Source organism: Myzus persicae, unplaced genomic scaffold (assembly GCF_001856785.1).
Source record: "Myzus persicae strain clone G006 unplaced genomic scaffold, MPER_G0061.0, whole genome shotgun sequence".
Taxonomy (NCBI): Eukaryota; Metazoa; Arthropoda; class Insecta; order Hemiptera; family Aphididae; genus Myzus; species Myzus persicae.
In genome coordinates, this window is record NW_019103996.1 from 5437 (window position 1) to 23948 (window position 18512).

The following is an 18512-nucleotide window of genomic DNA, read 5'->3' on the forward strand; positions in this document are numbered from 1 at the left end:
ATATTTAACTCAATATCAAATACTACTATATGGCATTTCTGCTATTCTATTGAACAGCTGCCGTACAATCAAATTTTAATAACTTGCTCAACGGATTTCTATACTTTTGTACAGTTTTGGTAAAAATGCATGTTTTATATTCTTAATACAAAATTAAGTTAAATCGCATTCCAACATTCCACAGATTAAATACCGTCGCATTCCACTAATGGTTGTGTCACTTATCGGGCGTCCATTACGATAATCGCATAGATGAATATTAAATACCTTTTAAGCACCTACGTCCTACATAAATGTCTAGACAACTAAATTTTAGTGATGACATTTGAGGGGTTTTGGAAATTCATAAACAATTTTCTTTATGATCTAAGATTTGACATTGTAATAGTTACAAGATTCTTCATAAGCTTTTCAACCATTAACAAAAAAAAAGTTTATCGAAAGTCACCTTAATTTTGTATAATCGTTTAAAGTTAAATTTTTACGACGTTGGATACTTTGCCAATGAATCAACGATTTCGGATTTAAGGACCTTCTTATGATGTTTTAATCCAAAGGCAAATACTGAAATACCTAATCGTAGATACTTGAAATTTTCACCAAATGCTCATTGAATCATATTCTATACATGATATAATTTTTTGAGCTATTGATAGGCATGGGAAATTTGTTTTTTAAAATTACTGCCGAATGCCGATTAATAGGTACGTAATTTGTTGCTCGGTCAAGAAATTTTAAAATTTAATCCAAGGTTTTTTATAAGTATTTCATTCTGCAACCAATAATCTAAATAATATAATAGGTATTAACACAGTTTTTTTTATAGATACTATATAAGTTCAAATTTGGACAGAATTAGATATATTTTATGTATGAAGAATACCGATTTTAATTATTTTGTTTTAATTAAAAAATAAGCGTGCAAACATGCAAAATCAAAAACAAGTCAAAATATGAATGAAAAAACGCAAAATATGCAAAATAGAATTACATTTTTTGTTACATTTTCATTACAAAAAGTAAGATGAATAATATAGCAAATAAACAATACAAAAATGTAATTTGTTAAATTGTAATTTAATTTTTAATCTATATATGGATTAATTAAAAAATATTTTATGAAAATTAAATAGTAGATGCATTGATAATATAAATAGGAAAAAAATACGAAAAATGCAATGTTGTAAGTTGATTGAAAAAAAAAAAATTATCAAAGTATGTTCCGTGTTTATTTTTGTGAAATTATGACGGTGATCTGTAAAAATGTACATGTAGGAGTAGAAACTGCGTTCAACATCATCACTGGTTATTGGAGCATTTTTTAAATTGCCCAGTTTATCCGCCGAATAATTTAAAACAGATAAATCGTTGAAATTAGCATTGTCACCTTGAAGTATTTTCGACATTTCTTTTAAAACCATTAATTCCTTATTTTTATTTTTATTCAAAAGGTCTTTGCTTTTTGTTTTAATTCTTATACTATTTTCACTAGTAGGAAGTCAAAACTTTTTATCATAATTGTTACCTTCAGGTCACAATAGTTTAAGAGAATTATTTACAAATTGTGCTGTAGTAGAATTATTGGTTTTTCGAGAATTTTCGATGTTCTGAAGATACGATTTAGAAGGCGAATCTGCATTATCTACTATACAACTTGTACAACCAACCTATTTTTTTTGCTAAATGCTTTTTTGGATCGTTAGCTAGGTGTATATTTGTACGGGTTTTATTAGTTGTTGATATAAAAAAAAAGGTTAAAAGTGTTAAAATGCAAATATTTTTAAGCAAAACTAGTTTTCAACAAAATCAATATTGTTTTTATGGTGTAAATCAAAAAACAAATAACTGTAGATACTTGAAATTTTCACAAATATTTTTCATGCTCTTTGAGCAAGGTATTTAGACATTTGACTTATTTAATTTACTTCAGTTTTTTCTTCTTCAAACGTAGATAAAAATGTTTAAAACTTTAATACAGGATTGCTCATAAGTTGTTCTACCTATAACAACTACAATATGGTGGATACAGGCACAGAATAAATAAATACCAGTCTGGCAGTCTGGTGTACAGAGGGGTCGCTGTAAGCCTGTAACGGATGTACCAAATTTGGGTGCAACACGATTGCGAAAGTTTTACCTTTTTTATAACACGATTGCGAACGAATGACGCTTATCAGAGAATTTGTTTTTTTAGCCGAAAAACGAACGATTGCGAACGTTTATTATATACTACGTTGCCAAGTTTATATTTCTGAATATGTTTTGTTCAGGAGTTCAATTAAAACATTTTTTTTTTTTAAATATAAGCTATTGGTAATAATAATACAATTAAGACAACAACTCTTCGTTACAAACTTAAATAAAATTATACAAAATAATAAGTAATGTTTAAAATGTTGATTAATTAAAACTGTTTTCGTTGTATAAATATTAATAATACTGATAGTATCTGAGTTCTGAATGAAAAAATAATATTATACATAATAATACACTCAAAATAATAGTTTTTAAAAAAAATTTCTACATTTTTACTTTTTTAAAAAATTTTTCCCTGGTAGGAATTTCCAGTTTTTCTTAAATATAAAATTAGATCTTTGTGTACTTTATAATCATTATAATTTTGTAAGATATAATATTATAGACATTCTACATCGTACCTATCCATCTGATCGCCCGGCGTAATAGCAGAAAATCCTTATATTACTATATGATTATTTTTAAAATTATTATTTAAAAATTTGTTATTGGCACCAAATCTGACAACACCGCATGATTAAAAGCCGGTAAAAACGTTTGCAATCGTGTTACCGGAAAAGGTCCGTTCGTAATCGTTCCATTCGCAATCGTATATTACCCCCAAATTTAAATTCAATGATATAAAATTATTTTATAAGGAAAACGATCCTGACTGAAATCAGTCTGTCAACCTAGAATAGTACTAAGTATGTTTTATGATATTATTGTTATTTATGTAGGTAATTTGTTTTACTATTACTTATTAGACATAAATTATAATGTAGAATTAGCTAAAATAATTTCATTTGCAAATGGTATTAAGTGTAATGTGTATGGATATACAATATAATAATTTACATTAAAAATTCCAAGTACCTACCCACAAATAACACTTTTAAATTACATCAAATCAACTAAAATCGTTTTTTTTGTTTAATTATTTAATTCAGTTCAAAAATACCTAGCTAATACATAACCTACCTAGTTCCCACTCAATAACAAGGTATGTTTATTATATAGTTAGAATTTTAAAAATTTAAAAATGAGAAATATTTTTAACTTTGGTTAAATCACTTAATTATAACTCATGTTTTCAACTGATTTTCAAGTTTGACTGGCAGCTCGTCCAAGAATAATAATATTCGAGCGACCCGTGTCTTGAAAGGAAAATATAAACTTATTAAATATAAAACCATGATGTTCAAAACATAATTAAACAGCTCTAAATCGCTAATACATAGGCAATTGAGGTTGTGGGCTAGAATGATCAGTTTTCCACACACATGTAGTGTTTAACTGCTAACACATTGAAGCAATTAGTAAAATGATTGACAATTCCTTTTATTATAATAATCTGGACTCAAATAAAATCAGAAATACAGACTTAGATTTTTTTATTCATCTGCACTCAACATCCAAGAGACAACAATAATAATTTAGTCCAGTTTAAATGATGACAAATACTTACAAAAAAAACCATTTTTAATTTGCAAGACAAAATGTATTTTAAATGTTATAGAATTCAACTAAACATCCTAGGTCATTAATTACTTTTTTAAATTGAATAAAACTACTAATTTTAGTATGAGTGCATAAATCTTGCTTATGAATCATAATATATATTATACTCACCATTACTAATAACTAATAATTAATAAGACACTTGAACTACTGAAATCAAGTATCTTTTTTTATACCTTTCTACATAAAACTCTCATTAGCCTAGCTCAAGCTACACATGTTACTCAAGTCTACACCAATATAATACATTTTAATACTTATGTATTAAATTGTTGTCATACCTCTTCTTAGGGTTACCAGCACGACCAAATATAAGATATTAAAATATAGAATTTGAAACAAATGCCAAGTTATATAGAACATTTTAAATAACAAAATAAAGAAGGATTATTTTGATTTAAAACTATGCAATATGTGTACCATGATTTCAGAAGGGATACAACTCTCAATGTTTTAAATTTTAAGAAGCTGGCTTCCTGGTATTGACATCAGTGTCTAAAGGTCCCCACACACTGCAGCGGTGGCGGTAAATTGTGTCCGGACTCATTTTACCGCAACCGCCACCGCGGCAGTGTGTGGGGACCTTAATGCACATTTATTTAGTACATCAATATTGTACAAGTATATCATCCGATATGTTCACCTCAAAAAATATACATCCAATTTTTTAACAATTGACTTGCTTTTCATACACAAATAACTTGTTAATTTTTGAGATTGCACCATGGTAAATAAAATCAAAATTAATTATTATGTCTCTTAACAGATTTAAATAAATATAAATAAAATAGAAAAACAATTTTTATTTTGTACAAGTAAAAAAAATGTTACAGAAACATCGACTGTAAACAGTGCACAATATATAGGTACTTATATCAGCCTTCATATGGGCAAATTATTAATATCCAGTACAATTTAAACAGTAAAAGGTTACCATCAACATGTGTTTCTAAATGACATCGACAATTTTAGGTTCCTAGTAGGAACAATTATTTTAATTTTATTGAAGGTTGGCGTTTTTTAAGTCTATATAAATATATAAATAAATAAATAAATAAATAAATAAATAAAAAATGACGTGGAAATATGAATACAGTTATACAATTGTCCTAATAATTTCCATCAGTAGTTAAACTAACTTTAAAAAAAAGAAGATCGATTTACTTATTATTATTAAACCATTACATTTTGGTTCTGTAACTCACATTTAATGTTGTTATAATTGAGAGCAGATATGTGTATTTATAATTAAAAAAATTAATTGAAATTAATAGTAATTTGTATTAGTTACATGGGCGTTAAAATCTTTGGATAGATAACTAGACATGTATAGTAATAATTGTTTGTTTCGATGAAAACTAACAATTTATAATAAAGCACAAGTCATCTACCCACAATGATTGTAACACTTTTCAAAAAAGTTAACATAAACAACGTCTAGCATATAAAAACCTACTCAACCCAAACCATTTGATTAAAAATGATAAAGAGCGTTAGGTTCGAGTAAGTTAAAATATGGTACATAAATATATATTTTTAAGGCCACCACATGATGAAAACACTGTCAAACGAAATAAAAGAACCCCATTATTTAAATATAATAAAATATTATAAATATAAGTACCTCTGCGGTCGATTTAAAAATGTTGTAAACATTTGTGATGTTTTTTTATTTTCCACGTTACCTTTTATTACATAATCATACAACATACATAATTCAAAGTATATTATGTACATAAACATAAGTGTAAATATGCATCTAAATAAATACACATATATTTATACACACATAACATTATATTATAATGTAGATAAGAACCTTAAGAACCTGTAATTAAACCTACAAAGTAATATTACTGAAGTACATATTCGTTCACCTAATTTGTATTTTATATAAACTGATTTTGTTCAGGTCATGTATGTAATACTCATCACACTCATCCTAAAAGGGATCTTCCAATCCAGAATATGGTTAATAATGTACATTAAAAAAATCGTTATTTTAATAATAATAAAAAAAAAACAATAGTACTAAAAACTAGATAAGTTTTTTTTTTACCTATAATATTATTTGTTTATGTATACACATATTTATATAGAATTATATAACATATATACAAAAATAGGTTACACATAAAATACATCGGACATGTTTGGGGGTTACACATAAACAATGGTGACTGAGGAAATGTGGTCACATGACTAAAAAAATGTTATTAACAAATAAATACCAGTATAATTAACATTTATAAATTGGGTGTGCGTAAGCGACACATTAGCTGCTTGAGAAAAGGGTAAAAATTACCTAGCAACAGAATACTGGTTAAATAATAAAATTAATAACTCTTGGAAAAATAAAAATACGTGTTTATATGAATGATTATTAGCCAGGAAGAAAACATATAATTTATACAAGTAGTAAAAGTATAAGTTTTCTTTACAAATGCACAAATACATCTACTAAGTGTAATTTCTCCAAAATGAAAATACACTATCACAGTTGTATAAAAAAATCACTAAACAAAATTTAAAATAAAAATCAATAAAAAATCAGGGAATCGACATTTTTAAAAATAGATTTGTTTACTTATTCTTTTTATATTTTAGAGAGCAATAAAATATTATATTTACATCACGGACACCTCAAAATGATCTATTATAGTAAAACGGCACTTATCATATTTTTGATAATAAAGTCAATTGAACAAAAATAATAAAAATCAAATATCAAATTTGAGCTTAAGGTTTGAAGTAATCAAGAATTAAACAAATATATTTTTAAAAAACTTAAACGTCAAACCAAATAAGAAAAAATCATCTTAAAAATACTATTTAAAAAAAAAATAATACTTTTAAGAAAAAAAAAATATTGTAGTAAAACAATCAGAAATGCTTATCTGAGCATCAAAATACTAGGAATGGTTTTATACCTCATAAAGTCGTAGCAGGGAAAATACAATAAGCTCATTATTCTGGAGATGGCGATGGTGAATGTGACTTTGTTCTTGCAGCTGCAGCTGCGGCAGCTCTACCAGCATTACTTCGTAAGTTCTTACGCTCGACATTCTCATCAACAGAAGTTTTCTTTGTTCGGCATCTTTTACGGTTTTTTCCACCATTTTTCTCATCATTTTCATCAACCATGTCAGATTTTTGTTTTGTCATATCAATGCTTTCCGAGTCACATTTATCAAGTAATTGTGAATCACATTCCACGTCTACATTAGTGGTTTGAGGAACATCCATTTTTTTTAGTTTTTCTCTTTGTTTTTCAGGAGATTTAGCTTTAATTGTACCGGATAAATCAATACCAGATTCTGATAGATTTTCTCTATTAGTAGATGGTAATTTAGCCATAGTAGGAGGTATAGGTATTGTAATTGGTGATATCATGTCTTTAGCTCGCTTGTTGGGTCTTTCGTTTGATGTATTTTGCTCCGCTGGTCTCTTTAAAGTTTTCTCAATCATTTCCATAGATGGGAAACTAAATTTTTTGTCATCAGGCAATGATCGAGCAAATAGTTCAGGTGAAGCTTTACTTAAGTTCTCAAGGGCTTCTCTCATCTCTTGCTCTCTAGTTTTCTTTGAGTCATTACCACTAGCTAGGGCTCCTGCCGCCAACACATTAAATGACGGAATACTTGACATAAGGGAGCGTAAATTGTCAACATCTCTGGAATTACGGTTTTTTGATAAATCTGGAGGAGGTAAATTACGCCCAGCTCGTGTTAAATTTTCAAGAAGATCTGTAGAACTTTGAGTTGGTGATGGAAGATGATGTGTACTGGTCCTTGGTTGTCTTTGGCTTGATGATGTAACAGTGCTAACATTAGAATTTTGACCTCGGCTACTTGAAGTTTTATGACGTGAAAGTGAGTTTTGAGATGTGTTAGGCGATGACACATTTAAACTACCATTCAACAAGGAAAGGCTGTCATATGCAGATGATATAGCTCCTGGTTGTAAAGAAAATGGATTTAATCCACCCAAACCCAATGGTGTATATAACAAGCTAGGATTTGGGAAGAAAAATGGCAATGAACCAGGCATACTTGAAGGTACATTAGCTGATGAGGATGGAATATTTTTGGTATTAGATTCAGATTTCCTGGATTTGGAAGACTTAGAGTTTGATTGTGGACTTTGTGTTGAATGAGAACTGTCATTCATACTCGATGGATCCATACCAGCCAAGCCAGGAAGGCCTAGACCAGCGAGGTTAGCAAATATGGAATTAGTTAAATTCATATTACTCAATCCTCCCATACCTCCTAAAGCACCAATATTTGGCAATCCACTAAATGGCATAAGCAAAGGATTATTTTTAGGGTCAAAATTTCCCATTGACAAACTTGATAACAAAGTAGACGGATTTAATCCACCAAGGCCGGCTGATGCCAATGAAGGGAAAGAAAGATTTGGTGCCATTGACGTCGAAGGTTGATTAGCCGATAAAGATTGACTAGATGGACTTTCTCCAGATTGCATTGGTGGTCGACCAGGGCCTTTTTTGCGTTCTGTTTGAGGTAAGCGTTTTTGTAAATCATGAGTGAGGTTCCCACGTTCTTTAACTAAGTCTGCCCACTTAGGATCTACATCATAAGCTGGATTTTCAAGTAGCCATTGTCCAATTCTTTTCAACTGTGGAGCTTTTGTACCAGTTAACTGTACAAAAATAATATCAAATATTATTAGTTTAGGTTAGTGTTTAAAAACATGATCTAGGTCTAATGGAAAAACATCCAAAAATATATTTTCATTTAATCAAACTCTATACCTTTTTTCCTGTTGTTCTATTTATGACAGATACATTTTCTTCACCAGTTAATTTTTTCCAATCCAATAATGTTGGATCTACCCTTGGCCGTCTTCTTCTTGGAGCTGATAAGAAGTCTGCAGACATTTGTTGGTCAGTCATCAGTGCGTTTTGTTCAGCTAACCATTTATTAACCTAAAACATTAATTAATTTAAGATAAAATAATTTTTAATAAATATATTCTTAATAAAATAATCAATACTTTAGATTCTTGAGAAAATGATGAAGCATTTAGTTTTCCCGAGTATTCGGCAGTACTCTTTGCCATACTATCCATCATTGCTTCATACATTTTACGTTGTGTTTGAGATACAGATGACACACTTGAAGATTGAGACATTTTTAATACCTGGAAGTGAAAAATAAAAATTAAGCCTTCAGATTAAGAAAAAATTTATAAAATTGTTTTACCTGTTGCTGTTGAGCAAGTTGTTGTTGTAAAGTTGTATGTTGTTTAAGTAAATTGGATTGCTGTTCATGAACTTGAGAAGATAAATAAGCTGCAAGTGGATCTAATTTACTAGATTGTCTATGGGCTGCTCCTATTTGTTGAGTCATATTTTGTTGTGATTTATTTGAAGGCGTTGGGTAATTATGAGCAGTTGAAGTTGATGCCAAGTGTTTTTTCTGCTCTGATGAAGGTAAAGATTGCTGTTCTTTGGCAGCAGAGAGACCAAAAACAATTTCATCTAGTTTACGGCGTTTCATTTCCTTCCCAACCACAGGTTCATCAGCAGGCTAAAAAGAAAAATTAAATAATATTATTTATAATTTTAAGTTAATATTTATTTAACTTACGCGTGGTGTGCGTACACAATTCTTTTTTTGCATTAATTTGTTCAACATGTCATCTAATTTGGATTTTGGAGGTGTAGATGAAGGGGTTTGAGTTATATTTTGGACTGGTTTATTTTTGAATGGCATTGAAAAATCTTGAGCCTCATTAATAGACACAGATGATGTTCTTGGTCCTGAACTCAAATCCATGCATCCTGCTTGCGTACCACCACTAGTTTTAAAAGAAATTGTTAAAAATGAACTTGGTATTTTTTGTCATAATGAAATAATTTGAATTATGTTTATAAAATAAAGATATTTTTTAACAGCATAGCAAACAAAAGTGGCATTTGATATTAAGTACTTACCCCGAAGATAAATCCATAGGTCCAGTAGATTGTGTTGTAGCAGCAACAGTAGTTGGAGGTTTTGGATTGTTTAGCACTTTAAGATCATACCCCATGTTCATTAAACGTGAAGGTGTGTTATGAGATTGTTGGTGAGCTGGTGGTGGCTGAATGAGTTGTGGTGTGACTGGAGTTGAACGCCTAAATATAAATGTTTAATATATTATATTTGCAAATATTCTTTAAGAACTAAAATCTAACCTTGAATCTTCGGACAGTGATTCATCTGTTTGTTCCCACATAGGAGCTGGAGAATGTTTGATTGGATGTGCTGGGATAGAATTAGTATTTAATAATGCATGCAGTTTAGCTGTAACAATTTAAATATGTATAAATATAAGCTATAAAGGTATAGTTATGAGTCAAATCAACAAAAGTACCTCTTTCCGTCTCAACATCAATAGCAATGTGACGTTTACGTTTCAAATTAGGGTTTGAATGAGCCATTATGTTGTTGGCTTTCAGACTTGAATGTTCATTATGGATATCAGATAAATTTATATGGTCATGAGATACTCCAACATCTCTTTTAGAAACAGTTATGTCAGTTTCTTCTATTCCCATTCCACACATACTTGGATTTTGGGCATAAGCAGAAAATTTCTTGCTAACAGGCCATTCTCCTGTTTCAACACACTCTACTATGTGTTGTAAACGGACCACTAGTGCATGTTCCTATTAGTTAATAAAAATAAGCAAATTAAGAGTCAACAAATATAAATCAAATAAATATTTTAAATCATTAGTATACATACTTTAGGCCATTTAATTGGGTTTTGATAGCTTGTTGCCAAGAGATGAGCAATGGTTTGGTCAATCTGTTGCAAAGGCTTATGCATTGGTAATTTATCAATGGTTGGATTAGATACATCTTTGTGCACAACTTCCAGTTCTGGAAACATAGCTTTTAATCTATCTACACTCTCTACAGATGAACATTCCTTAGGTTTAACAACAGTGGGTTCAGTGACTTTAGTATCCAGGTTACTAATTGTATCTGAAGGAGCCTCATTGTCGACATTTTTAATAGGTTCGATTTTAGATTCTACATCATCACTTTTTACAGTATTTTCTACATCACTATTTGATTCATCTTTCTCTTTTACATCAGTCTGTGTGTTCTCTACACTTGTAGTGTTTTCTGATTTTTCACCTTCATTTTGTTGGTCAGCTAGGTCAGCTATTTCATCAGAAGATTTATCATTTAATGGCTCTGTTGGAACATCAGATACTTCTTCTTCTACTTTACAACTACCATCAGAAATATCTGGTTTTTTAATTTCTTCGCTGTCCACATCCATCGGTTCCTTGGGTTCTTCATTTGATGGTATTTCTACTTTTTCATTAGATATATTGTCAACATCTCCATTTAAATCAGCGGCAGCAATAGCTTCAGTTGTCGTTGACTCAATTTTATCAGGAGCTGAATTATCACTGATTTCAATTTTTTCTGCTTCAGTTTCTTGGAGTTCAACTGATTCAGTTTTTATTTCTGAATCCATTTTTTCAGTCTCAGTAGTTTCGGATTTCGGTACTTCAGGGTTAATAGTTTCAGATTTGGTTGATTCTTCTTTGATGACTTCTGTTTTATTAACAATATCTTGTTTGTTTAAATCTGTTTTAGCAGTTTCCTCTTTGGCAGAATCCATTTTCACTGCTTCAATTTTGGGTGCGTCTAATTTAGCTATTTCTGTTTTGGTTGTTTCTAATTTAGCGGCTTCAAGCATTTCTGTTGTGAACGATCCTGATACAGCTGATAACAGATTTTTTTGAACAATTTCTCGGAATGATAACTCAGGGTCATTAAGAATATAAAAATCTGTTCTTCCTAAGCCATGCCTAAAATAATAAAAATATAGTATAAAAAAAGCACTTTCATATAGATCATTATAAAAAAAGTCAGGCAATAATTAAATAAAGTAAAAAATTACTTTGAAACTCCAATGAGTAAATCTTTATCGTGTTTCCCCGGTTGCCACCAATCAGGCACATCGGCAGATACTTGACAACCTTTTAAACGCTCGTCTAGACGTGGATGATTTAAAGTTTCTTCTCGTATTTTAACAATTAAATTAATACGATCAAGTGCTCGCCGAGCTCGTTCTTCATTTATCATTTCCATAGGGAAATCACACAGTTCTAAAAACGATTTATTATAATAATAAACAATTTAATACAAAGAGAAAACATATTTTAACACAAATATTTTGACTACCTTCTTCTTCTGTTAGAGTTTGACCACATAAACGTTTACACATTGCATAAAATGAGCGGAAATATTCTGTTAATGTATCATCATACTTCTTTTCTAATCTAGCAACACTCTTAAATTTAGTCCAATTATAAGTCTTCGAAACCCTGAAATACATAAATTGTTAACAAGTTAAATAAAAAAAAATTGTCCTGCTTAATTTATGAATCAGTTTTATATATACCTGTCATAATCTACACCATAAGCAGTTACAGCTCTATAGAATTCTTGCTCTTCTTTACGCGTCCATTTTTTCTGACTTATTTCGAGTCTTTGACGTTCACGTTCCCTTACAAACTGTTCATATTTTTCTCGTCTCTCCACCTTCTATTTAAAACAAAATAATAAAAAAAAATCATAAGATTAGTTAATATTCAAGTTAATATTTTACAATAGAAATACCAAAAAATGTAAGTTGAATATTATATTTTGTGAATAAATTCAAGTATATTTAATATTCATTAAATAATGATTATTAATTTATTTATATTAAAAATTATAATACTAAACAATGTTCATGCACCGTTTATTAAGCGCTCAAATTTATTTATATAGCCAAGAAAAGCAAACTAAGATAATACAAACAAACAGGCATCAAGCGTTAAAGTCAGGCCAAAATTTGCCATATAAATACAAAATAATATAAAAAATTGTGTGAAAATACACTAAGATTTATTAAAATTATTCATTAATATGCATGACTTTTTTAGTCTATAAACTTAAGTGTAGAGTTGATTCATGAGCCATTAATAAATTAATAAACATTTAAGTTAAACTAAACTTAAAATGTTTGAATATATAATATAATTACACAAGTTGTTTTTCCACATGCATAGTTATCCCAAACATTACACTCAGTACTCACTTCATTTGTTTTTATATATTATTATAATCCAATTAGTAAATTAATGCAATAAATAGAATATCACAAATGTGACTAAAGCACTATAGGTTTAAAAAAATATTTTGAGTCATATTTATTTTAATTAAATTGTATTGGGAAAACTAAAAAAAAAAAAGTACAAATATAAAAAATATTTTGAGATTAATATTATTCAGTATTATTAGAATATATATTTTGTACAAATAACAATTATAAATCATGAACTCGTATGATTATTAAACTAACTTAAAGTAAAAATTAAATAATAATAAAAAACTAAATTCTAAATTTCATTATCATTTAAGATTGTGAATATCAAATAATTAAAGTTGAATTGTACATATACACGACAAACTAATACATTGTATCACTGAAGTCATAGTTACAGCTCTATTTATACTCTGCTTACAAAAGTTTAGAATTTTAACATACCATGTTTAAAATATTTAGCAATTATACTTAAAATGAAAACAAAATATCACTGATCAAATTTATTGCATATTGTATATCTCATAGACAATAAATAGATTCAAAAAACATAGAAAATTGAAACTGTTTTACTGGAAATAATAATGCTAAAAAAAAATTATCATTTAATAAGACAAATTAACAATCTTTTTAACCATAAAATATAATTAATTTTATTGATGTATTATAAAATTCTTATCATATGTGATGATATAATTATACCACAATTTAAGATACACAGGTGTGTAGGTTGTATAGTGCTCCCTGTGAAAAAAGTTAATTACAGTTAGTGTGATTACAGTGTACACTATACTATACTCTATTCAGGTTAAGATTTAACCGATCGGCCCACCACAACTCATCTAGTCAGCACATCTCCCACCATAAAACGGGAGCTATTACAAGCGTGCAGAAGACACCGACAATCAATGACGGCCGCCGATGACGGAACGCATGGTGATCGCTCGGGGAGTCAGACAGTAAGTGACGGCTAAGTGTATGTTCGCAAAAGCGGTTCAATTTTATCCTGAATAAAATATACCCGTGGTGTATGCAGAAGGAACTGGCGTCTTTTTCCACACCTGATTCTGTGAGTCAATTTCATAGTCAAACTTAAATCATTTTGGTATATGTCCATTTACAACCAGTATATTTTAAACTGTAATAAATATCTATCCCAATCATTATTCTTGCCATTAGAAGTGCATTATTAACTAACTATACACTGACACAAGGAATATTAAAAATATTAAATTTTTTTATGTACTTCTATTGTTAAGCCCTAATATTAGATGATTATAAAAAATGGGTTTTAACTTTACATAGGATTTTCAAATTAATGGGCTACATTATATTAATTTCAAGTACAATAGAATATTTTTTTTTACTATTCCTATTCATTTTTAACACGATCATACATGGAGAAGCCTAATACAAAATTATTTTTCACTTGTTCATTCTTTTCACACTAAGTATGGAATTAAGGGCTCTTGTTTTATTTCATCTTAATAATTTTGTTGTGAATTACTATTATTATGAAATAAAAATGTCAATTGTTTGCTCATAACTTTATTGTTCCTTAATTATAGGAGGATACATTTGTTGTCTCCATCTTACAAGTGCATAACATAACAAACTTATATTAAGCTGCCCAAGTTGTTTAAGTAATTATCATCCATCAAACTTTAAGGTAACAACATTATCTGAATTGTGCTATAAATATTTTTTTAAACTAAAATTTTAATTAAAATATATCAGAAAAAGATTTTCAACAGACCAGGCAATATTAATTTTAAATTTTAGGATTAGCCAATTCATTCTAATATTTAAATTAGCCATTTAAATATGTACTGCTTTAACACAAGTTTGATATTTAAAGTGTTTGTAAAATGGAAACAACAAATTCAGACATGAAGACTTCTATTTTATCTGATCAGTTTAAAATAACTACGTAATATATAAACCATGTAATAATTATAGATATAACTATAATAAACTAATATAATATACACCATTTTATACGGAAATTTAACTAGATACTAAAGAAAATGTGAATATAATATTAAGGACATAACTTTGATAGAAAAATAAATAATTTGTATTGACATATTTGTTTTGAGTAAATTATTACAATTTATTCACCAACAAAATTGTAAGAAAAATTAAATTTTAAAATTAGTTTTCCTTTTTATCATGTAAATAATGTTAATAGGTAAATTATTTTTAAAAGTAAATCCCAAGATCAAATTTACCACTTTTTAATATTAATTATTAAAAAGCAAGTCCATTCCATAACTATTAGTATTAGTGCAAATCCGTTTTTTTTTTTGTTGACCAGCAAGTAATTTTGATGAATTCAGATACGAACCCAAAGATACATGGCCAGTTGTTGCCAGTCCCATCCGGGCTGTCCCGTACCAAGGAGGCTGGCAACGTCTCCTGATAATTGGGCTGTACCTGACGTCGCTGCGCATGTTGATTCTCCTAGCTACGAACACACAAACATCCATGCAACTAGACATAATCTACGTCAACAGGTCTACTATGCTATAATATTATATTTAATGAAATTTCACATAAAAACCATAACATTATATTTTAGCTTAAGAAATCAAATCATCTACTGAAATCTACCAAACAACTAGATATATCTAGTAAATAATCGTTCAATAAATTTTAAATAATAATATAATTATAAAAAGGTGTTAGCCGCCCAACTACATGTGTAAAAGCTTTCTAAATACATTAATTAAAAATGTCTATGTAAATAAAATAATTAAAATATAAATCAAGATCCATCAAGTAGGAAGGTAGTAATTAATCTCATTAAAAATTTAGAAAATATCTTTGAGCTGTGTAGATTATATTTCTTGGATTTTTAAAAGTATATTTAAGACAAGCTACATGTAGTGTATCAGTGAATACAAAATGTTGAATCATTCAAGTTATTTATATTTGGCAATTAATAAATGTTATGATGCAAATATATAAAATGCTGTGTACATTTTTTAGTTCTCAAAAAAAAAAAAATGTAGAAACAAATTGTTTTTTACCATAAAAATAAAAAGAATAAATTTCATCAGCCAAGTCAACTACCCATAACACACACAACTTTTGTGGTTGATAAATATGGTATAATTTTAATTAAACAAAAATAGAAAAACAATTCAATGGATATTTATAAGATATAGAAAAAATAAAAGTTTATCTAACACAGTAATAACTATTATCTAATTTTAAAACAGTGTGGAGGAACAAGTTTGATTCATGAGATATTCCAAGGAGTAAAATAAAACATCTATATTTCTCAAAAAGTGATTTTTCTTTTTTAATACTAAAATACAATAATAGTTAAGGTTTTTCAAAAATTAAAAATGTTTAGTTTATTTTAATATTAAAATATTTTTTATAAAATTCTCAAAATACAGTATAGGAATTTTTCATAGTTTTATAATTATAAACACGAAATTCCAAGTTAACATTTTTGTATATAAAATATTAAAAATAAACTGTGTGTGTGTGTGTGTGTATGCACGCGTGTATAAATATACAAAAATAAAATTTTAATTCAACGACACACAAGGCCATATCAATAATACTACCACATCATTCACACACACGAAATCAACGCAAAGAAAACATAATATTTATACAGACATTTATGCCTTTATATAACCCAAATCATACATATTTTCTGATTTAAAATTACGAGTTATTTTAAGTAAATTAATTCAAAGTTAATTTTGGTTCCTTGGAATAAGGGGATAATCAAAATTTTTTTATATGAATAAATAAAAAAATATCAAATATAGCGTGACCACATACTAGTATAATAAAACATATTTTAAGGTGTGTCCTGAACAATTATTTTTCAATTTTTGTATTAAATTTTGAACAATATATACCACAAAAGTGCATGACAGTTGACCAACAAATTATACTGATGAAGATATAGTATGATAAATTCAAAGATTAATTTTCCATCTTCTTACTTCATGAAAAAATAACCTGCACCAAAACCACCAATTACCGTAAGGATTCTATTAAATAAATAGTAACATTAAATACACCCAAGGACCAAACTATGATTTAATGTTTTAATATTATTTTAAAATATTGTCCTCTCTATTAAAATGTACTTACAAAAATAATAGTTTTATAAATTAAACTTATTAATTGGTGACTGATCAATAAATCATAATGAAACACAAAACAAATATTTCAAAATATTTTAATCTATGTGTCATGCTGAATGAAAGGTTCAAATGAAAATCAAATAAAAACGAAAACAAAAAAAAATAATAATATAGAATATTCACAAGACACACACAAAAAGATTTACCGGCAATGCCTGTGATGAACTGATGGAATCCATCAAAGATCTCGGCGATCCGAGATCATATTTATACATGGTCACATCCTGCATAGAAACAAATACCAATTTTGGAGTTCCAGAATTCACAGTAGTAATAAAAATAGTATACCTATTCTAACCTATCAATTTTGAATATTTACTTAACATAAATATAGAAGAATTGAAAACTTTTCTTAGCCAGCATATCTAGGGTTATTAGCTAAATATTTAAGGCATAAATGCTTGATTAACACTTAAGATAATTTTGTAAATTTAAAATAGGATAGAATAGTTCCCTACATAAAATATTTTTTAATTGGTAAATCTTGACTATGTTGTCTAAATACTATTCTGTACTTAAAAATATTACTAACCTTAGCTTTTTGCACCAGCTTTTGTTCTTCTTTTTTGAAATTTCTTTGACAGGTACTTATTAATCGTCTCACCCTGTTGTTAAGATCACCAATTGATGGCCATATGTATTCATCTGAAGTTGATGTTGGTGTTGGTGGTGATATAGCAATACTTAAAGCATTATCTTCAGTTGCTAAAGGAGTTGGTGGCTCTGATGATACTTCCTCAGAGTTTAAAGGTAATTCAGCACCTTCTTCAACATCATTGAATTTTGTTATTGATGTTTCTTTTTCTTCACTAATAAATAAATTAAAAGTATTTTAACAAAAGTTAAATAAATTAATATTCTATTTGTTACTTATTCACATATATTATGATACACAAAAGAAAAAATTAATACATACAGTGTGGGTGGACCACATTTGGCAAGGAAACTCAAAGCCGGATCACTTCTCATTTGGTTATAAGACTCGAAACCATGCTTATATGTGCCTACCAAAAGTGAACGATCTGCGTCACGATCCCACCAAGGCGCAGGAGTTAAATCACAAATTGGTGTATTAATCGGTAAAGCACTAAAAAAAGGTAATCAAAATAATATGTTTACTAGGAAGTCATAAGCTGTTAAAATATTTAAAAAATAAATAATAATTTTGTTCAATTAATTTTACGTTTTCTCAGTTCTTGTTTAAATAAAATAATTTGTTCGTTATCCAAAGTATCATTAGAATGTTATTATACCAATAAAATACATGTATATATGGCTAAACCTTACAATTCAAAATTAAAGTTATGTTGACAAATTAAACTAGTTTTACATTGTTAAACATTAATAGGACACATTACTTATAATATATTATTTTTAGTAACAAATTAAGTAAAATATTTGGATGTGCCACAGAATAATAAAATAAACATTAATAATCATATAAAAAAAATTGTAACA

The 18512-nt window shown here is 28.3% G+C and overlaps 1 protein-coding gene across 5 annotated transcripts in view; it reads right to left on the bottom strand.

The window, feature by feature from the left end:
- Positions 1-5854: 5854 nt before the first annotated feature.
- The window catches only part of LOC111037407 (chromodomain-helicase-DNA-binding protein 7-like), a 35263-nt gene continuing 22605 nt past the window's right edge, over positions 5855-18512 (bottom strand). For 2 of the 5 annotated variants that reach the window (XM_022319959.1, XM_022319956.1), the window contains 15 exons: positions 17971-18141; positions 17587-17863; positions 15227-15346; positions 12193-12335; positions 11973-12115; positions 11689-11896; positions 10513-11596; positions 10138-10432; positions 9959-10067; positions 9719-9898; positions 9372-9582; positions 8985-9311; positions 8776-8922; positions 8534-8707; positions 6724-8421 (listed from right to left, as the gene is read on the bottom strand). In XM_022319959.1, the coding sequence (XP_022175651.1) occupies positions 6724-8421; positions 8534-8707; positions 8776-8922; positions 8985-9311; positions 9372-9582; positions 9719-9898; positions 9959-10067; positions 10138-10432; positions 10513-11596; positions 11689-11896; positions 11973-12115; positions 12193-12335; positions 15227-15346; positions 17587-17863; positions 17971-18141 (5287 nt within the window). Of the gene's footprint in view, positions 8422-8533; positions 8708-8775; positions 8923-8984; positions 9312-9371; positions 9583-9718; positions 9899-9958; positions 10068-10137; positions 10433-10512; positions 11597-11688; positions 11897-11972; positions 12116-12192; positions 12336-15226; positions 15347-17200; positions 17279-17586; positions 17864-17970; positions 18142-18512 lie in introns of all 5 variants that reach the window. The other 3 variants (XM_022319957.1, XM_022319958.1, XM_022319960.1) reach the window with 3 other exon arrangements.